The sequence below is a fragment of the Rutilus rutilus genome (assembly GCF_951802725.1).
Source record: "Rutilus rutilus genome assembly, chromosome: 10".
Classification (NCBI taxonomy): Eukaryota; Metazoa; Chordata; class Actinopteri; order Cypriniformes; family Leuciscidae; genus Rutilus; species Rutilus rutilus.
In genome coordinates this window covers 35238308-35260741 of record NC_140215.1, presented here as the reverse complement: position 1 = coordinate 35260741, position 22434 = coordinate 35238308, and the positions used below count along the sequence as shown (strand labels likewise).

Here is a 22434-nt window from a genome sequence, read left to right as displayed (position 1 = left end):
AATGTATTTGAATTGACTAGCTATCTCAGCTTTTGGAAGTAGGTAAAACTCAAAAAAGCCAGTGCATAAAAACAACAACAATATATATATATACATATATATATATATATAATGACTTGAGATTTTTTATACAGTACAAGGTCACAGCTAATGTTTTTATATTAGTGCTGTCAAATTGATTAATCGTGATTAATCACATTTAATGTAAAGGTTTTTGTTTACATATATGTGTGTGTATATATAATATTATATTTATATATATTATATAAATGTCACTCTGTATGTGTGTGTGTCTGTATATGAAGAGTTCAGATGCAAAAGCCTCTAAGTGCCATCTGAAATTTTCTTCTAGAATGATCATTTTTATCAAGCTTGTATATTTAAGTTCAGCAATTTCACTTAAATGACAATTAATAGGTCATTTTCATTGTCATTTAAGTGAAATTACTGAATTTAAATATACAAGTTTGATAAAAATGATCATTCTAGAAGAAAATTTCAGATGGCACTTAGAGGCTTTTGCATCTGAACTCTTCATATATACACACACACACACACACACACACACACACACATATATATACATACACACACACACACACATACATATACATATATATATATATATATATATATATACATATATGTATATATACACACACATATATTATGTAAATAAAAACATCACTCATTTAAATGTTCCTTGTGTGCACTCTTAGGATGGTTTGGCCACTGAAGAAGAAGACGAGGAGTGGAAGAAGACTGTAAATCTGGAGTTAGTGTTTGGATACCACTGGAAAGCAGGCACAAGCCACACGGTAAATCACCCCTCTTCATATCATGTGTAGGAGCCCTCATAGTTATTGATAGGTTTATGATACACAGCTTAGGCCCTGTCCCAAATGTCACGCTTCATGTGCACTTGCGGTCTTGTGGACTTACTATGGCCACCACATGTGCGTGTCTGTTAACTCCGCAAGACCGTAGGGTGTCCCATTTGTCACTTTAGGTTCTGTCTGGGACAGGGCCTTAATCCATGCAATCTTTGAGTTTGGCATAATTTTATTCTGTCAGTGACAAGATAGGTTTTCATTATATTGTGAAAGTTCATCATCTTTCCTCGACAGTTTACACGTTTAAGCGATTTTAAACCATTCAAGCGCAAGAAGAGGCTAAAGAGAAGTCGATCACGCGTTGTTTATCTGTGCACACAGCCACACACACCTGAAGCGTGCACACACACAGAGGCAGGTTTCAGATAGCGGGCTAACACTGAATTGATTCCTTTTTCGCGTCTCCTTGCGCTTGAACAGACACATACACCCAAAAATATGTTAAAATACACCTCTCGGCAAGTAAGTGCTGTCTGTGGTTGCTTGGGTGTTTGGTGAAAATCATATGTGCATATATCTATGTTTCCATCCACCCCTTTTCATGTCTATTTTGGGATATCGCATAAAAAAAAACAAGAAGATGCACATAAATTATGAAAATACACAACAACAAAAAATTATTATTTTATTCGATAAGAAGACATGCATTAACTATGATGGAAACACATTTAAAGAAATAAATCCATGGATGAGTAACAAAAATATCCTGTGACTTCAACAGTGGATGTGATTCAATAACCAGTGGATCAGTTTCATCGCACAGCCTTTCAGATGTTGGTTTGATTATTCTGAAACGCCTGAGCCAAAGTCTGTCATCAGAATGATGTGGTTTAATTCCCAGAAGCGTCTCACACGACTGCGATCCCAAACACTAGGCAAACGAACGCAAGAGAACGTGACGGCGTTTATATATTTATATATATTTAGTCATTTATGATGGAGGGAAAAAAGCCTCAGTGGTTTCCCAGATTGCAGAATTTTACAATTTTGTTCTCTTGAACACGTGAGATGGAAACGCTGCTTTATTCACAGATGTTTTATGCAATATTTTGCGTTAAATTCGCAAATTTGTCTGGAAACAGCTGTTGACATGATGCTTAGTTTTTGTCATATCTATGAATTTAATCAAAAATACTTAATCAAAATTCTATTTAATTTCTGTATTAAAGGGGTGGTTGATTATGATTTCACTTTTCTAACTTTAGTTAGTGTGTAATGTTGCTGTTTGAGCATAAACAACATCTGCAAAGTTACGAAGCTCAAAGTTCAAAGCAAAGGGAGATATTTGCTTTTAAAGAAATAGCTTTTCAAGGACTACAACAAACGGCTGGTAGAGACTACACAAGCTTCCTATCGGGTTAGTGACATCACAATATTTACATAAACCCCGCCCCCGGAACCCGATTTATAGATTATCATGACAGAATATGCTAATCAATGACTAGAAGATATCTACACATAAGCTACATAAATTCATCAACTAACCATTCAGAAATGTCCTGTTGCTTCTACATGTTGTCACTTCTTGAGTCTCTCCATCATTCTGACTCCGGTTTGAACATAAAAGGCTAAAAGTTTTTGAAATTTTCAGTGCATGTCTGTGTGAGTGCAAGCTGTTGAAGCTCCGCCCCCTGTGCCGGGAGCTGCAGCTCATTTGCATTTAAAGAAACAGACACAAACGACGCGTTTTTGCTCACCCTCAAAAAGTGACACTTTTAACATGCTATATAAAAAATATCTGTGGTGTATTTTGAGCTAAAACTTCACACACACACTCTGGGGACATCAGGGACTTATTTTACATCTTGTGAAAAGGGCATTATACCAACCCCTTTAATACTTATTTCGATTTTTTGCAGTATAAACTCAGATAAGTCATAATGAAGCAAAAAGTCATAACCTTTATAAGCAGTAAAGCATAATGTATAAGAAAAAAACAATATAGAAAATAAATAATGTTTTATTTTTTTTAATTATTTTAAGAAAACTGCCTCAATATAAAAAAAAAACGGCAAATCAAAGTCAAGTCAAGTCATCTTCATTTATATAGCGCTTTTAACAATGTAAATTGTTTCAAAGCAGATTTACAGAGATAAACGAATAATTTAAGGTAACAGAGCAACTTTTTGTTTAATATAATATATATTAAATTTTTTTTTGAAAAACAATGATTACAATGCAGACACTCGCATAGATTCTAGACAAATTATGATTACACCACATTTTGAATTGGCTTTTCTTGGAAATGTTACCCAGATGATTTCATTTCTAATAATTTTTAAAAAAGGGTTTTCCTTGTCATTGCTCACTTAAAAAAGTAATTGCATTCCTCTCATCAACAATCCGCATGATGGTCGAATATCGGGAGAAACGCGAACGCGGTGCTTCTTCACGGTTCTCTTTAATGTATGAAATGCTTGTGATTTGCTGTCATTATTTTCGCATCACCGTCTGTGCATCATTTCCTGTGTTGACGGGAGCTTTTGTTGCAGATGAGATGTCTTGTCATAACTGAGACTTTTTGTCACACAATTGCGGCGCTCCTTGATTTGAAGTTGCCTTCCTCGAGTAAAAGATGCCTGTTATCGCCCTCCTCCGAAGACTGACCACTGTCTAAACGCATTTTCCGTTCCCAAGCCTCTTGTTTTGGTTCCTCTTTTTCGTTCACTTAAAAGAGGCCGCAAGACGTAAATGATTTCTGGTGTAAAGCCAGGCGTAGCATCCATCCATCCACCCCCTCTCGCCGGCGAGCCTTTGTTTGGGCTCCTGACACAGGAGAGCGACTGCGTCTTCACTTTCCGTTTGAATTTAATCAAAAATTTAGCCAGAAGTCATTTTCTTTTTAAAAGGCAAATGTTATTTAATCTTTCAGCTGTTCATTGTCCCATCATAAATAGTCCCCTTTCAACGCGTGCGGCGGGGCTGAAGCGGGGCCGCTAATTGCCTCCTATTTCTCCTGACATGTGGTGGTTTGGTTGGGAGGAAGCTCAGCGGGAAGAAGGAAACAGGAGTCTGAGAAAATGAGAGCTAATTATTTTCCCCTGCCTGGTGTCAGCCTCCGTGTCAGCCTTGTTTTTACAAACTGCAAGGTTTTTTTTGCACTAAATAAAACAAACCCGCTTCGCTTGAGTTTTTTTTTTTTTTTTTTGCCTTTTTTCGCTCGTCTCTCTCTCTCTCTCTCTCTCTCTCTCTCTCTCTCTCTCTCTCTCTCTCTCTCTCTCTCTCTCTCCCTCTCTCTCTCTCTCTCTCTTTCCTGGCGGTGTCGTGGTACCAGCTGCACTTCTCAAAGCCTAAATGAGACCCTACGATTGTGCTTTGCCCATCTGACAGCACAGAGTGTTTCTGTTAATGAGGATATCAGGGCTTAGTCGCCGGAAAGGTGCTGAATTATGTATGAGGTGTCATTAGACGCTTACCACGCTGGCCGTCATTACCGCGCATTGTTTCTGCTGCTGCTATTAGGCAGGGATAACGTTTGGCAAACGCTTGGTCAGCACTCGGCCGACTTGTTACTGGACGCCTTTAAGACCCGTCCAAAAAAAACACGCTCTTGGTTGCCTGTTCCTGCTTGTGTAACAGGGTTATATATAGCATGTGTCTCCACTTGCCAATAATGAAGCGTTGAAATGATCAGACTGAAAGATGATTGGTCAGGAAGGGGTTAACGGGATTTCCTTTTGGCCGGCTGTCTCTCTGCGCTAACAGCGGCGAGGAGTCAAATCTGTGTTGTTTTGAGCAAATTAATTGCATTCCCGCTGAAAAACAAGCGTTCTAGCGCGAAAATGTTGCCTGTAAATAGTGTTGCACGCCTTCTTATCACATTCACATGATCAACCTCTCCTCCATTTTGCTTGGGATCTGATGTGGTCAGAACCAAAGTTCACAGGACTGCGTTCTCTGGGCTCCTCTCAACCGGAAGACTTCTACATCCCGATTGGCTATCGCCAAACCGCGTCACAGCTCATTACCATAAAGTTGACCCGACTTCGACTCTCCTCGACGCCCTCACTGGAGCAGTTTGGGTGTGTTCACACTTGGCATGTTTGGTTGGATTAAAACCAACTCCGGTGCGATTGCCACTGAACGCTGGTGACACCAAACAAGCGGACCGAGACGCTGAAAAGATGGATCTCGCTCCGCTTCCAAACGAACTCTGGTGCGGTTTGAATGAAATGTGAAGGACCAAAGACATGTAACGTTAAACGAACCAAAAACAGGACATGATGTCACAAGACGCGACCCTAAAAAGGACAGAACTGGAAACCTGATGTCCATCAGAGTTCAGTCATCAGAACCACGTCTCCTAACAGCAGATCTGTGTGTGTGTGTGTGACGGAGGGATTCGTGCCAGTGTTGTGACTCTTTCACACATTATAAGCTCTTCACGAGTTCTCAGCTGGTCAAAATAGCATCATATGTAGGCTACGCACACACAGCGAGCGCATTTAACCCAGAACACAGCACTGTTTTGGATGTTCGGTAAATTTCGTCGCGAAATATACGTCGTAAAAGCTTGTGAATATATCCCTATGCCTTTAGGTTTGGTATCTTTAGGTTCGGTGTTAAAATGCCAGTGTGACCAGTACTAAATGTTTTGGTTTTGCCAGTGCTGATGCTGCTCTCTCTCTTATTGCTGTCTTTGATCTTGAAATTTAGCTTGTCATAAATTAAATGTCTGTTGCTTTTGTTGATGTCAATTTACATTTTTATTTTATAAAATGCACCGTTTTATGAATGCATAGAAGGGACAACAGAGCAGTTGCACATGCATGAGGACGCTCTATCAAACGGCGTGTAAGTGTGTGTAGTGTGAACGGCCACATGTTTTAAGCCGTTCCCTTTGACCTCTGCGGATCTGACGGATCATTACCTCGGCTCAGCCGTGTCTCGCGCGGGCTCTCGGTAAGGGGTCTCATCTCCATTGCTAATGTGAAAGAGAATGGATGTTAAGGTGTCTCGCTCTTGTTATGCCTGAGAAACGAACACGTTCGCTTCTCTGCCCTCTGATCTCTCGTAGCTTCAGTCGTCACATCATTCTGTCTCAGAAACGCGCGTGTGAATGAATACTCTCCCGTTGACATTCAGTGATTCATTGTCAGCATTTGGCTTTATCTGGGATATGTTTGCGTTTACACGGCACACCGCAATGTCTCGCAGCTTTACAACAGAGCAAAGTTCAGCATTATCTGTAACACTCGAAAAGCTAGTGGTAAATGTGTCGCTTTATAGGCATTCATCAGCTGTCCTGTTAAAAGTAAACTCAGAGTCAGGACAGTGGACTCATGCGCACCGGAAAGTTTGATCCTTGTTCGTAGGGTATCTGCAGGGGTTTAAAATCAAATTAAAGGCTTTTTAAGACATTTTTTAAGACCTGCACAAATAAAATTAAAACCGTATTGAGTATGTCATTGTTTATGGCAACATCCTATACCATACAATGACAAAAACTTGTTTTTTTTTTAATTATAAACCACATTTCAGCCTTTAAACCATTTTAAAAAAAAAAGGATGTCAAAATAATAAATGATTGCATTCATTTAAAATATGATTATATATACTATTCTAGATACCTTATTATTCTACATTTTTTGAATGCACATTATCTTCTTGTTGATTCACCGGTTAACACTTCAAGACTGCGTAATCTGTGTAAAAATATTAAACATTGAAGCTTGCAGTGCCTCCATTTATTTAATTAAATCAAAGCCTTTTAAGCCATTAAGCCATATTGCGAATGCTAGCAAATTTTCCATCCCCAAATTTAAGACTTTTCTTATAACAATTAAGATATTTGAGACTTATTATGACCTTAAATTTGATCAAACTAAATGTAAGAGTTTCTAAGGACCCTGTGTTCAGTGTCTGTGCTATTTCTCTCCAGGAGTTATGACGGATAAAAATATCCTAGAGTTGCAAATATCTCTTAAAGGGATACTTCACCCAAAACTGTAAATATTCTGTCATCATTTACCCTCCCTCATGTCATTCCAAACCTGCAAGACTTTCGTTCTTCTTCAATGAGGTTTATTCTCGTGTTACGCAGCACGTTTGAGCTTCAGCAATAACCAATGAGGTTCATTCTCGTGTTACGCATCACGTTTGAGCTTCTGCAAGAACCAATGAGGTTCATTCTCGTGTTACGCAGCACGTTTGAGCTTCTGCAAGAACCAATGAGATTCATTCTTGTGTTACGCAGCACGTTTGAGCTTCTGCAAGAACCAATGAGATTCATTCTTGTGTTACGCAGCACGTTTGAGCTTCTGCAAGAACCAATGAGGTTCATTCTCGTGTTACGCAGCACGTTTGAGCTTCTGCAAGAACCAATGAGATTCATTCTTGTGTTACGCATCACGTTTGAGCTTCTGCAAGAACCAATGAGGTTCATTCTCGTGTTACGCAGCACGTTTGAGCTTCTGCAAGAACCAATGAGGTTCATTCTCGTGTTACGCAGCACGTTTGAGCTTCTGCAAGAACCAATGAGGTTCATTCTCGTGTTACGCAGCACGTTTGAGCTTCAGCGAGAACCAATGAGATTCATTCTTGTGTTATGCATCACGTTTGAGCTTCTGCAAGAACCAATGAGGTTCATTCTCGTGTTACGCAGCACGTTTGAGCTTCTGCAAGAACCAATGAGGTTCATTCTTGTGTTATGCATCACGTTTGAGCTTCTGCAAGAACCAATGAGGTTCATTCTCGTGTTACGCAGCACGTTTGAGCTTCAGCGAGAACCAATGAGGTTCATTCTCGTGTTACGCATCACGTTTGAGCTTCTGCAAGAACCAATGAGATTCATTCTTGTGTTACGCAGCACGTTTGAGCTTCTGCAAGAACCAATGAGATTCATTCTTGTGTTACGCATCACGTTTGAGCTTCTGCAAGAACCAATGAGGTTCATTCTCGTGTTACGCAGCACGTTTGAGCTTCTGCAAGAACCAATGAGGTTCATTCTCGTGTTACGCAGCACGTTTGAGCTTCAGCGAGAACCAATGAGGTTCATTCTCGTGTTACGCATCACGTTTGAGCTTCTGCAAGAACCAATGAGATTCATTCTTGTGTTACGCAGCACGTTTGAGCTTCTGCAAGAACCAATGAGGTTCATTCTCGTGTTACGCAGCACGTTTGAGCTTCTGCAAGAACCAATGAGATTCATTCTTGTGTTACGCAGCACGTTTGAGCTTCAGCGAGAACCAATGAGGTTCATTCTCGTGTTACGCATCACGTTTGAGCTTCTGCAAGAACCAATGAGATTCATTCTTGTGTTACGCAGCACGTTTGAGCTTCAGCGAGAACCAATGAGATTCATTCTTGTGTTACGCATCACGTTTGAGCTTCTGCAAGAACCAATGAGGTTCATTCTCGTGTTACGCAGCACGTTTGAGCTTCAGCGAGAGGTTTGTTCTCAAAGGTCAAGCAGCTTCGGTTGAGCTTCGGTTTATTTTCGCTGATCATTGTTCAAATGTGAATAAAAGCCTAAATAAATCATATAAAGCGATCGAGTCTCTTCAGAAAATTTGGACTAAACCGTTTAATACGTGAGGGTTAATGCCCGACGAGGTGTCCATTGTCAGGTATTAATGGACAACGGCGAGGCGTGAACCGTCCGACGCGCAGCGGAGTAACACATTTTTAAAACATTAGTTTATATTTTAATTAGTTTTACAATCGAAATCTAAAGTTTTTACAAACAATAACTTGGTTTCCCTGGTTACGCCTGACGGTTTATTTACTAGGTGTCCTCTATCACTTTTTAATGGACACCCTGCAGCCAATCAGAATCGAGTATTCACCCAGACCATGGTATAAATATGGATTAGTTTTACGATATCTTTATGAACTTTTTGAAGCGTCAAAGTAGCTGTCAATGGAGGGACAGAAATCTCTCAGATTTCTTTAAAACTATCTTCATTTGTGTTCCCAAAAATGAATGAAAGTCTTACAGGTTTGGAACAACATGAGGGTGAGTAATTAATGACAGAATTTTCATTTTCGGGTGAACTAACCCTTTAATTTAGCAAGAAATTGCTAAAAAAATCATATAGACTTACAATGAAGGGAGCCAGGTCATATCTAGAGACCAGAGGCCAGTCGCATAAACTTTGCCACTACGTTAAAACTGTGTCTTAAGAACTAATTTGTCACTAGGAATTAGTCATTCTTACTTTTCTTAATAGACCGAACTACCTTTTTATGTGACTGACTTTAAAAAGTTAGGACCAGTCTTGAAGAACGAAAATAGATGGCTAACTTTTAAGATTCGTCTAAGCAGTTTATGCAACCAGCCCCAGAATATTATATAGATGACTTGAGAGTAGTCAAAAGAAACACATTAGAATCCACAAAGCAATGCACTAAAAACACTTACCTTAGCAACGCCCTAGCAACCACCCACATGTTTTTTATTGGAAAGAACCACTGAAAATTCCTTCAGAATGGGAAGAAATGAAAATATCACTTTTCTAAGCGATTAGATTTATAATTTTGAGCTGAGAGAAATTGTGAAAATCGAGTTAGATTAAAGTGTGCAGTTAGATTCACCCTGGTTTGTGCTTTGTGTGTTCTTAATTCCCATTGTTGTCCTCTAGGTTGTGCTGTTGTTATATCACCCTCAAACAGCTAAAATCATACGGGTCTACATTTCTGTTTGCTAAAAAACATGCATTATATCTATGCCCACATTTACCTGCACTTTAACCTCATCCTACACACTCATCCTTTTCTCATCTGTGTCTCGCTCTGTCTTTCTGACCTCTGCAGGACTGCAAATGGAAAATGTACATGGAGCTTGATGGGGATGAGGTGGCGATAGCATATATCAAAGACGTGACCTTTAATGCCAACAGACCAGATGTAGATGTATTAAAGATGACCAAGGTGAGAAATGCCATATATCACTGTAAACGATGTCTCCATTAGATTCCTGCTGCGTTTTGAGGAATCCAGGAGATGAGGTCTTCCTGAGGTCATAAACCTGAGATAATTCAACCTCACAACTATGTTTACTCCACCAACACAAGTCTTAAATGTGTCGTGATAAGAGTGAATATCTCATGCATGTTATGATGCTGTCATGCCTTTCAGCCTCTGTTGTGATGTGCTTTAAAATCTAAATTACTCTCCAGCCTCCGTTTGTCATGGATAAATGGATAGTCGGAATATCTGGCACTCAGACTGTCGACTGCATAGTGAACTATGAGGTAAGCACCAGCCAAAAGACTAGAACTTTATTTTACAGTCCTGTTTTGCATGTACAGTACACACTATGTACTTATTACAGTTATAACAAGGCACTAACCCTAAACCTAACCTAAACACCCAAACCTAAATGTAGGTACCTTAGTGTACTTACCTAAGAAAACCCTGAGTATAAGTATATTGTAGGTGTTCAGAGTGAAACTGCATTTTCTAGCCATTTTTGATGAAAGATTCCAAAGACAAACATTATTTTACTTTGGAATAATGTGCACAATAATACTAGCATTGTAAAAAAAGAAGTGCTATTTACTTTAACTTACTTTAAAAGAGTACTTATTACAGAATATACTGTAGAATATACTTAAGTCCAAACAAAATATATTGTTATCGGACATTTAATTACATGTTAACTGCAATTGAATACAAAAACGTGTTATAGTAATTCATAATAAATCATAATTACTTGTCTTTGAAATATGGTTAATGAATGTAGTGACACACATTTATTGTAAACTACAAAATTACACATTTGTAATGATAAAGTTATAGTAAATATATTAACTTGAATAACACACTACAGTTAAAATTATAATCAAGTACTTTACATGTGCTTTAGTATGTTAGTCAACACATCAAAATAAGTGCACTTCTATAAAGCATGACAATATTAGTATTGAAACAATGATTTAATATTTTTTTAATTAAGACTTTTAATTTGACATTATACAGTCATGAAAATGTACTCTCTTCATGTACACTGAAGTGGACTGTTTGTACAGTAAATAAATACAGGTTTTAAAAAACATACTTTTAATAAGTGCACATACAATACAATTAAACGCTCTTCTTTTCCACAAAGGTTGCAATGCATTTTAATTTCATGAGGACATCTATTTTATATTTAACATTTAACTGGATAACATTTCTGTTATTTTAGACAGTACTTTCAGGTTGATAACTGATGTGATGTCTGTCAAAGTTTAGCTACATAAGTATAACCTGTTTCAAGAATCTCCTTATGTGCAACATGCTAAATAGTTTATAAATATTTAGTATGTCTTGTAGTTATTTGAATGCAGAATTTTCAGATGTGCCATCAAGGTTATAAGGGGGCCTGAGACTGTTTTGGACCGGTGCCTTGTTTCCTGACAGGGTAACGTGAGATCTCCGAAGTGCACGAGACATGCGCACACACTGCGGTGGAGTCCGGACAGCGGGAGAGACGTCATCAAACCAGTAGAGCTGCTCATTGAGACGACGGCCAGCATCAGGGAAGGTTACAACAGAAGCAGGTCCAACTCAGGTAATACTGATTCACTACTGATTCATAGAGAGCATGTGTGCTGTCGTATTAAAATGAATTATATTGAACTTTCTTTTGAACTATTTCAGGATTAATTAAAGTAAATAATAATTGTTTACACAAATTGTATGTTGGCTGTCTTTGTCACGTTCAACCATTCAACCTTGGCACCGAATTTATAGTAAAATAATTTTCTTTAAGTAGTTCACTCCAAGTAAATGCATCATTTAGGCAAGATCCTGCAACTTAATCTGCCCAAGTTTTATTTATTTACTTATTTTAGTTTTATTTGGATTTTAAATATTTAGTTTGGTAGCAGAAAATGCAAACCCCTCATAAAATGAATAAAAAATAAACCAGCTTTAGTTTGACCTCCTGAGATTTCATTTCTTTTCAGGCATTTGTTTTTAAAGGATTAGTTCACTTTAGAATTAAAATTTTCTGGTAATTTACTCACCCCATGTCATCCCAGATGTTCATGTCTTTCTTTCTTCAGTCGAAAAGAAATTAAGGTTTTTGAGGAAAACATTCCAGGATTTTTCTATATATAGTGGACTTCAATGGGGTCCAACAGTTTGAAGGTCCAAATGTGAGTTTCAGCGCAGCTTCAAAGTCTCGACACGATCCCAGCCGAGGAATAAGAGCCTTATCTAGACAAACCATCTGCCATTTTCTAAAAAAAATAAGCCATCAAAAAAGATCATCTTGTACTAGCTCTGCAATACATAATCACGCTGAAAGGTCACGCGTGTTCTGGTTCAGAAATATAAGATAGGGCGAAAAACTCCCTAATTTTCTCCTCCAACTTCAAAATCGTCTGACATCTTTGTTTTACCTTTTATTTATTTTTGTAAATGACTTAATCTTTGCACTTTCGCTTTGTAAACACTAGGTCTGTACTTCCGCCTACGTCACACGTGACCTTTCGATGGACCCCATTGAAGTCCACAAGTAAATTATCAGGAAATTTTCATTCTGAAGTGAACTAATCCTTTAAGGCCTTATTGTGTAATTACTTTGTATAAAAAATGTGAATGATTGTTTTTGTGTTTCTCAATCAGGTGTTGATCCCAGATGGATTTACAACCTGAGAATGAAGCAGATGAGAGAACAAGCTACCCAGGACTCCACAGGCAAGATGACCCTCCCTCAGTTCCTGTCGGTCATCAGCAACCAATCATCGTACGCCGCCGCGGTGAGGAAGTCGCCCAATCGCAGTCCTCGCACGCCATGGACCGACTCGCGGAGTTCCTCTCCCACTCTTTCTGTCAAACTCTCCAACATCCACCTGGGGTCGAAGGGCAGCAGCCCGTCCAGCACGACGTCTGAGAGCGCCTCCGAGCGAGAGCGCCCCCCCAGTGCTGGAGCTAAACACAACTACAACAGAAAAACCTACTACGACCACACGCTTAAGATCACTGGAGGAGGACGAGGAGACGGAGACGCCAGGAGGTTTAATCAGATGACACAAAGAGGATCCAGAGGTTTCCAACAGGCCGGACGGCCACGAAACAGCTACTCTTACGCAACTCCATCCAACCACCAGCGGCCAATACCGGGGATGTCATTCGCCACTGAAGTGGTGAAGCAGAAAGGGCCGTCTGAAGAGGCCGGGGCTGGCGATGGGGATTGGATTAAAGTAGAAAGAAAGAAGTCTAACAAACAGGAACATAAACATCAGGAAGGAAGGCAGGCCAGAAACCGGCCACGGAGAGGAGGGAGGGGAGGGGGGCGTGGACGAAGTTGAGCGTTTATTCTGGTAGAAGGGGTGATGAATCAAGTTTGATTCACAGTATGGGCTGAACGGGGACCTGGTTTTAACCAAAGAAAGCACTTAAACCTAGTTGTGCACAGACAGGGCTCAGATTAAACCAGGATTATGCCTTAGTTCAAATAGGGCATTTAAGTAGCTTTTATAAGCATGCCTTAGAAAAAAACATTACTTGAGACAAAACAATGCCACTGACTGACATATTTTAAGATATGTCAGTGCAAGTTTCCTTTAATTGAAACAGCTCAAACATGCATTTTGTCTGTGAAAGCGTGGGATAGTGTTGTAAATAAAAGCATCTTTTGAAATTGACATTGATTAAGGGGCAAAAGTTCACCATGAAATGGATACACTGATCTTAAATGTCATAAATGATTATGCTGTTCCTGAAAAAGGCCCGTTTTCTTAGCTTTTTTAAAAGTGGATGATATTCCCTTTCTAGGGTTAAACTTGAATTTGCCTCTCTTGTGATTTTATTTAGTTTCCTTATTTTTGTATTGGAACTATGCTGAATACTTCAATGATGATCATAATAACTGAGGGCATTTTCTATGTTTCGATAATGTCTGGTTATATATTAAATGTGGTTATATATTAAATTGTGATGTTTTATTATGGAGGATTATTTCATTTAAATGATATTAAAGATTTATTTATTATTATATTGGTGGAATTTCAAAAGTTATCCATTTATAAGATATTAATAAAATATACAATTTGAACCAACACTTCGTTTGTTTTTATTCAGTCTGCATTTCGCGCGATTTATGTGTCCTTATGCAAATGAGCTCTGAGGTTTGGCGCCACGGCTAAAGATCCTGTAAGCGCTTGAAATTCAAAATATACACAATTCTATTCACCCTCATTTAAATAACCCCAGACTTCTAATGCAGTTGTATGATCAAGCTAATACTGAGCGCGTAATTAAATAGATAATACAGTTCTTGAATTTTCAACCTATTCGATTGGGTTACTTTATTATTAGTTGTACACACCTTCCAGGACTCTCATCTGGCGCGGAAGAGTCTCGCGCCTCTTCAACATTTACCCGCCAAACTTCCAGACCAAACACCGCGCCACACGACAGAGGCACGCGCTCACGGAGGACTCCTGCACATTATAAACTTACACACCGAACTGCAACAATGCGCTCCAAGGTACAGTTAAATACAGCAGCTTTTCTTTTCTATTGACCTGAAAGTATGTTTTGTAAATGAATGGAGGAAGGAAGGATGTTGTGGCTTGTGTTGTTAAAGTGCTTTTCAGCGCTATAGTATAAAAGAGTTAAATTAACGTTACCAAATAGAGCGATTGCTCATTGTATTTATTTGTTTGGGACGTATATTCGAGAGCATGGTCGTTTTTGTAAGTGTTGTTTGCTGTTTTAAACGTGTAGACTTGTGTTTAACTTAGTGGGGGCAGGGGTCGCCCTAAGTTCTGGAAAACATCTAGTAGTAAAATTATTTAACAAAAAATAAATTCTGTTTCATGAACTACTTAAGTTGGAAGCTTCTACAACGGTTTAACGTTACCTGTACCTTTTTTTTATCGTCCTTGCAAAAAAATAATTTTGCATAAAAACAAGTTAAAAGTAGTCGCAATGGCCACGCCCTCCAGACACCGATGACGAAACAGAGCTGGCTTCACTTTTACTCCCCATAATTTTAAATTACAAATTTTAAAGCCATACTTGCAATATAATAATTATAGCACATAGACAGGCTCTCTCCAAGCAGCAGATCTGAAACCTTGTTCTCTAGTAATAACCAGCCTGACCTGTGCTGGATTTATTTCTAGTATTTACTGGACTTATTCTTCATTAATAATGTTATGATTATGAATGGTGTCCAGAGGCTGCAGGCGTCTCCGCCCTCCACCAGAATGAGCCTGCGCAGTTACAGGAGCACTGCTGTGGTCCCAATGGAAACCTCCTCCTCGGATGACAGCTGTGACAGTTTTGGATCTGATGGTTTTGGGAGCTCGGTATGACGTGAACTTTTACATATGGAACATTAGACCTGATCGTTCAGTGACCAGCTGTTTCATGTTGAACCCGTGATGAGTGTTTGTATGTTTCTTTCTTCTAGAAGAGACCAATGAGACGGACGAGAAGCTCGACTCAGATTGAGAAAGTGTTTAATGTTCTGCCTGTGACTGAGGAAGAGGATGCGTGCAGTGGTTTTGAGGATGACTTGAACGATCACATGACCGACATGGTTTGTAATGATAGGAAACGCTTAAAGGATTAGTTCACCCAAAAAAAATGAAAATTCTGTCATTTAGTCACCCTCAGGTTGTTCTAGGGCTGGGCGATATGGCTAAAAACTGTATCACGATATAAGTGTTTCTTATTGGTCGATATTGATAATTATTGATGTTTTTTATGACCTATTTAAGGCAAGACACTACAGGTGAATAGGGTACAATTTTAAAATAATAGATATCACCATGAAACTATCTCAGTTGATTACTTACACAAGTATATAAAAAAAAATGTATTACAAGTTTTAGAAATTTCTATGTTTAATTATGCAAATTAGGCGTTAGCTCATTAAATATGCACCCAAAAATGAAAATTGTCATTTAGTCGCCCTCAAGTTGTTCCAAACCTGTTTACATTATTTATTTTAAGTTATTTGAAAGAATGTTTGTAACCAAGCAGATCTCGCCCCCCATATACTACCATCGTTTTCTGCTTGGTTACAAACATTCTTATAAATATTTTCCTGTGTTCTGCAGAACAAAGACGTTTATATAAGTCTGGAACAACTTGAGGGCGAGTAAATGATGACAGAATTTTACATTTTATGTGAACTATCCCTTTAAGTTTCTGCTGGCTGCTAAATCATAATGGCATTTGAAAGGAGGCATATGTTCAATTAATAACTTCTTATGCATTTCCTTTTAGAAAATGGACTCGGACGCTGAAACATGTTCGCCTCCCAGGAAAACTCGCAAGTCGTTCACGCTCCGAGTAGCCATGAAGTTCCCGAACAAACGGGCCAGTCCATCAAAGCCAGTGACCCCCGAGTCCAAATCCAAACCTGAAGCCAAAGCCCCCGAGCCTGACCCTGAGGACAACAACTTCATGCTGAAGAGAGCGCTGAACATCAAAGAAAATAAAGCTATGGTGAGCAAGTCAACTTCTACATGCACGTGCATGATCCGTTTATGAAATGGTTGCACAGCATGTAGCCATACCACTCAACCCTAGATAGCCTGTTAATTTCCATTTATGTACTTGAAGTTTGAATGCAATTATAATAATAAGAGTGTGAATCCAGTTTTAATAGAATTGTATTTGTGTTCCTCCACTTGTAGCTTGCTAAACTGATGGCAGAGCTGGATAAGGTTCCTGCGCTGTTTCCCGGGAAGGCTGCTTTGTCACAGGGCAATACGGTAAGATTTTAAGGTGCTAATAATATTCAAATGAATATGTTAATTCTAATACTAACAGTAATGATGAAAATGGTAACATTATTAATAATAATACTAAAAGTCTTACTATTTCTATTAACAAATTGATGCTGATAATACGAATGATGATATAATACTGTAGTTGTATCACCTTTTCTCCGTGCACAGCCTCGTCGAGTTCCTCGGCGCTCTTTTGACCCCAGCGCCGCTCGGCGGAGGAACCCGGAGCGATCGACCCGTCCTCACACACGCTCGCGCTCGCTGGCTGGCGGACCCCCCTCCCCCGCTCCACAGGACGATCCCGACGACAAATACAGCCTGGTTCGCAAAAACAGAGCTTACGAAGACGATGATGATTATGAGGAAGAGGTGAGTTTCTTGGTGTTAACTAAAGGACTATTTTTTATATATATATATAATTTTTTTTTTTTTTTTTTTTTTTTTGACACTTCAATTCAAAAGTTTGGGGCTGGTAAGAACTTTGGGGCGTGTTATGAAGCGAAATGATCAGTCCGTGCAAAAAACTTTAAATGCACACCTTTTCAGTGGGTGCTTAAACTGGTAAATTTGATATCCAGGAAACGAGTCGATGAGCCGTCATAAAGTGTGCGCTCACATTCATTTCTGCTGTGATCAGTAACGTTAGGCCTAACACCGTGTCCTAACTACACACGACGCGATAAGATTCCAGCGACAGGCAGTGTGTCTGTCCACTCTAGACGCGACGAGACGCCACAACGTCAATCAAAAATCACAGCCAATCAGAACAGTGTGTGGGCGGAGTCTCGCGGCACTAGAGAGTAATCGCAAGAAAATGGATAAGTAGCTAACTTACATAATCAAGGTCACAAATATTACACCATTTAAAAAAATACATAGGCTACTGAGTTACTAAAACAATCTTTGTCAAATAATACACTTGTTTGTTCACAGTTTGAACGTTCTTGTTTTCATTTGTTTAATTTCAAGATTTGAGGTGAATTATCCACTGTTGCTTTTACAGCTACAAAGCTGGAGCACTAAACGATATTCAAAGTCACATTGCACGCTTTTAACATTAAATAAAGCACGTAAACAGTACCTGAGATTATCATTACCACACTTTGTGTTTGTTGTTCCAGCGCGACGTCGCAGAAAAATAGAAACCGTTTCTAAACTAGAATCGTCGCATGTCGCCGTCGCGGCTGGTTAGGACAAAAACTCTGATTAACATGGAAAAGATGCCTTTTATCGCATGTCGTGGCGTCGCGTGTAGTTAAGACACGGTGTAACGCTCCGGAGAAAAAAACCCTGCTTTATACTAGGGATGCACCGAAATGAAAATTCTTGGCCGAAACCGAAAACCGAAAAAGAGGAAACCAAGGCCGAAAACCGAAACACCGAAAGAAATTATGCCAATTATTGTTAGTACCGTTGCATTTATGGCTATGACTGTGTACTAAGTTTACTAAAATCAAGGCATTGCAATTGCATAAATTAATATTAAAGTTTCAAAGAATAAATCCATTAAAATTTTATGCAAATATTTATTTAGCATTTGCAAAGTATAAAATTAAATGTTTAACTTGACTCCACTCATATCATGTGTACATTAAATAATAATGTAAAAGCCTACTGGCCTGGAGAAAGGTTTAAAAATGAAATGTTCTCTCATAAAAACAAAGTGCATTTAGGTCAATACTGCCATAGCCCAAAATAATATCTGCAGTTATATGCTCATGGACGTGAGTTGCAAAAACCATAAACAGCTCAGGTAAACCTCTGAGAAATGACGGCTGCTCTGCACACACACGCAAAGGTCTCTCGCTCCCTCTCTCTGCCGCGCTCATGCTCGCTCGCGATTCCGGGAGATTTAAACTAATTTGCGGGCATTAGGGAGCCGGTATCAATACGCGGGAGACTCCCGGAACTTCCGGAAGACTTGGGATGTCTGTGTTTTGAAAATCGCTATCCGTGGGTCACTCTTAGATATATTTAAATACGTCCACACCGCAGATATGTAATGTTGCTTCAGACAAGCACGTGCAGGTCGCGGTGTCTGCTGTTTGCGTCATCACAACATTTCGGCCGTATTGTTTCGGTGATAAAAGTCTTTCGGCCGAAAACCGAAAATGCACTTTTGGGCCATTTTCGGCCGAAAATTTTCGGTGGCCGAATATTCGGTGCATCCCTACTTTATACTGACCCTCATTCACAAAGCAGTCCGGCGTAAAATGATTCGAGCAGACAGAGACGAGTTTCGGTAGAGTTGAGGGAGCATTTCCTTCGAAAACAAAATGAATCCACCTTGTCTTCAGCGGCTGGCTCAGATTTCGGGAGTAAAGGGAGAGAGCCATGTGGATTAATGCATCCAGCCACACAACACCTACAACGCTTGGTGCGGCGATGGCGGATGTGCACAACTCGCTGTGAACTCGATCAGGGCGGGTCTATGTTAAACCGGCGGTGTCTGTCAACACTCGTGGGCGGGGCCTGTGGCTGATGTGGCGTCACACCGGGCGGCCCCATGGCTGAAAACAGGTCGCTGGGAGACACTGCTTAGGATTATGGGGATAAAAAAAGGAGTGAATGGATTTTTATCACTAAAGGGTGGTTGTGTACACACACTGCCAACACACATTTATGTCCAAACACCATGCAAAAGTGCATTTTGCATAATTTAAAGAAAAGTCTTACCCCAAAGTCAACTTTTGACCTGTACTGTACATGCAATCTCAAAATGGCCAATTATTGGCATGGACAAATCGCTTGCATGTCTTGTTACGTTCAAGTAAGGTGCCTCTGTATTGAATATGTGTGTGTGTGTGTGTTTGAGTAGAAAGAACCACGGCGGCGCAGTTATAACAGCACTCTGACGATTCCTCATGTCGTGAGGCCAGTGGAGGAAATCACTCAGGCTGAACTGGACAACATCTGTGTCAACGTCAGAGAGAAGACCTACAACCGTGCCACAGTGAGTCTCCTTCAGAACCTCACGCTTTCTGCGCGCCAGAACTGTGTGTGACTGTGCTTTTGTTCATCAGGGTTCAACCTGCCATCAGTGTCGCCAGAAGACCACTGACACCAAGACCAACTGCCGCAACCCAGAGTGTGTGGGTGTCCGCGGGCAGTTCTGCGGGCCTTGTCTCAGGAACCGCTATGGAGAGGAGGTCCATGATGCCCTCCTGAACCCGGTCAGTCTTTCTGCATATCCTGACATCATTAGCCCTGGCGTATGTGTTCTGATTGGTTCAGCGTTTCTCTGAGCGATGAGTGCATTGCTGAGGTGTGTGGTTCTCTTCCAGGAGTGGCGTTGCCCCCCGTGCAGGGGCATCTGTAACTGCAGTTTCTGCCGGGCCAGAGAGGGGCGCTGTGCCACCGGTGTGCTCGTGTACCTGGCCAAGTACCATGGCTATGACAATGTGCACTCTTATCTCAAAAGGTAATGGTTTTTAGTAGCGCTCGCTGTTAACTTTATTGTAACACTTATGTATGAACACTATGGAAGATTGTTTCCGCCACAGAAAAAAATAATAAAAAGGGTAATTGCGAAATCTCTCAATTGCGAGTTATAAAGTCAGAATTGTGAGAAACTCAAAAAAGAAGTGTATTTTTCCTTAGAATTAGACTTTATAATTCGCAATTGGGAGTTTGCCTCACAATTCTGATAAAAGATGACAGAATTGTGAGATATAAACTCGCAATTGCGTGTTATAAAGTCTAATTCTAAAGAAAAATACACTTCTTTTTTGAGTTTCTCACAATTCTGACTTTATAACTCGCAATTGCAACTTTATATCCGTTTAAATTTAAATAATTTATTTCTCGCAATTCTGAGAAAAGTCAGAATTATCTTTTAAGTGTTTTATTCTGTGGCGGAAACGAGCTTCCATAAAACTTTTTTTTGCCAAAACCATAGTGAAATTTTCAATTTAGCCCAAAACCAATAGTTTAATTAATAGCCAAAACTTTATAAAATGCACACAAGTTAAATTTAAGGTTTTGATTGATATAATTGTTTGTAACTCCCAATTGTTGTTAAAATATAAACACTTAAATATGGTGGCTTTAGTAACTTTTCATGACAGATTTGTTCAAGCATATGTTAAATGACGTATGTGAAATATAATATGTAATGGTGCTTCTTTATTAAAATGAGTTTATGAACATTAAATGGCTTTTCTGAGGTAAATGTTAAATCACATGAGCCTGTTTACAAGCTGACGTCTTTCTGCGGTTGTGACTTAAATTAGACATGAGACTGTAAGCTGTACTGTACCTTTCAACATTCCTTCTGATGTTCATGTTTTTGTGCCGTAACTAGTAGTAAAGAGGAAGAGATGATCAGGTCACGTGCACTGCTCTGTCACAACACATTAAAGTGACAGGACCAGATTTGTTTCAATTTCAAGATTAAAATTTTACATCTGAAAGCTCAGAATTTTTATCAAAAGCAACAAAGCTCATTGTGATTTATTGGATGGGACACGTACTAATAATGTTTAGTGAAGTTTTGTTCACGCATCAACTCAAAACAGCATAGACTAACAGATCTGTTCGTCAAAACGAAGATTGATTTAACAAGAACTCAACCCAGTGCTAGCGTCTACACAGCTCATGTTGTGCTGTGGTTTAGACTGTATTTCATCCAAACATTTCTATGATTGCCGAAACTATGAAGAGTTATAGTTGGGGGGGGGGTATGTCGACTTCTCACTGTTGTCACTCACTTGCTGGCTTTTGGGAAATCTAGGAAGGACATCTACCAATGTCTCTGACCTCTCTCTCTCCACAGTTTAAAGAAGGAACTGGAGGAAGGAGAATGAAATGGTCGGCATGTTCTGCGGAGTCCAGTCGCCCTCGAGCGTCTTGTTGATCGCTGATGTGATTCACAGCTTCCCTAAACCTGATTCCCGTTCTTCCGAGTAGGCCGTTGGGAGTTGTCTACATGAAATCTTAATACATTTGCATTGTTTTAAATGTGTAAATTTTTAATCTTTTTTTCAAAGGGAGTGTTTTTATCTCTGTACTGTATTGGTTACTTTGAAAACTGTTTGCTGCAATACTTGTTCTTTACTGTTTTTAGCATCTTTTTAATCTTTTAGACGCTGTTATGACTGCGCAATGTTCTGCTGTAGTACTGGAATAAAAGTTGTGCTTTAACTTCTGTCGTGTTTATTAGGGTGGTCCTTATTTTTAAAGTCTCCAATTGTCATGCTCTTAAACCTTTAAATTGTTCCTTTATATAAGAAAATACAGCATGCCAACTTTTATGGCAGTAACATAAGTACTGGTTGCTCAAGCTTTAAACTTTCTGAGATTTTGATGATTTTCGTAAAAACAGATCATTTGAATTGGTATTGTACCTGGCTAGTAAAATTCCCCCAAAAATCTCCATAAAAGCATCTAATGCACCATATATTCCTAAATATGTATTTTAGATGCATATCTCAGTTTACTTATTGTAGAAACTAAATCCAAATGAATCCATCCATGACTTGGTTTAGCAGATTTACCTTTCCTGGTGGAATCAATACATATTTCTATTGATGATCACCTTGATTATTGTTTGGGTTTAGAGCACATTTTTTGGTTTAAGAAATTACATTACGTTCCTTGAAATTGACCCGGAACTTCGGCCGAATCAAGCAGATTATCAGGAGGCACAGGCAACCATACATGCAATGAAAGTAGTCAATGATCACGCCGAGAGAGGAGTGGGTCTGATTCAAGAATACAATGGCTATCTCACACACTCTGAAGAACAACTGCAGTTTCTCCTTCATGTGGTGGAAGATCACCGACGGATCTATCCAGACTGCAGAAAGTCAACACTGGCTGCTGAGCATCAGAAATGAGGGATTGTTGAAAACTTTGTG

At 39.4% G+C, this 22434-nt stretch overlaps 2 protein-coding genes across 3 annotated transcripts in view; both read left to right on the top strand.

Annotated features, from left to right (window-relative positions):
* The window catches only part of map3k20a (mitogen-activated protein kinase kinase kinase 20a), a 45151-nt gene extending 31279 nt beyond the window's left edge, over positions 1 to 13872 (top strand). The window contains exons 15-19 of one of the 2 annotated variants that reach the window (XM_084421818.1): positions 720 to 818; positions 9648 to 9764; positions 10013 to 10087; positions 11238 to 11388; positions 12450 to 13872. In XM_084421818.1, coding sequence (XP_084277944.1) covers positions 720 to 818; positions 9648 to 9764; positions 10013 to 10087; positions 11238 to 11388; positions 12450 to 13135 — 1128 coding nt within the window. In that variant the 3' untranslated portion in view covers positions 13136 to 13872. The remainder of the gene's footprint in view (positions 1 to 719; positions 819 to 9647; positions 9765 to 10012; positions 10088 to 11237; positions 11389 to 12449) is intronic. The other variant, XM_084421817.1, reaches the window with a different exon arrangement.
* Positions 13873 to 13944: 72 nt separating this feature from the next.
* Positions 13945 to 21722, top strand: cdca7a (cell division cycle associated 7a). Its single transcript, XM_084421831.1, has 10 exons — positions 13945 to 14316; positions 15011 to 15142; positions 15247 to 15375; positions 16068 to 16289; positions 16481 to 16558; positions 16745 to 16945; positions 19395 to 19529; positions 19600 to 19749; positions 19861 to 19997; positions 21351 to 21722. Exons 1-10 carry the CDS (start codon positions 14305 to 14307, stop codon positions 21379 to 21381), a joined length of 1227 nt encoding a protein of 408 aa, XP_084277957.1. The 5' UTR covers positions 13945 to 14304; the 3' UTR covers positions 21382 to 21722.
* Positions 21723 to 22434: the final 712 nt, after the last annotated feature.

What these genes read in the sequence shown, in the direction of transcription:
- cdca7a (XM_084421831.1), top strand. An exon ending in ACGATCACATGACCGACATG is followed by an intron (nt 15,376 to 16,067) that starts GTTTGTAATGAT and finishes ATTTCCTTTTAG; the next exon opens with AAAATGGACTCGGACGCTGA. An exon ending in AGACCTACAACCGTGCCACA is followed by an intron (nt 19,530 to 19,599) that starts GTGAGTCTCCTT and finishes TTTGTTCATCAG; the next exon opens with GGTTCAACCTGCCATCAGTG.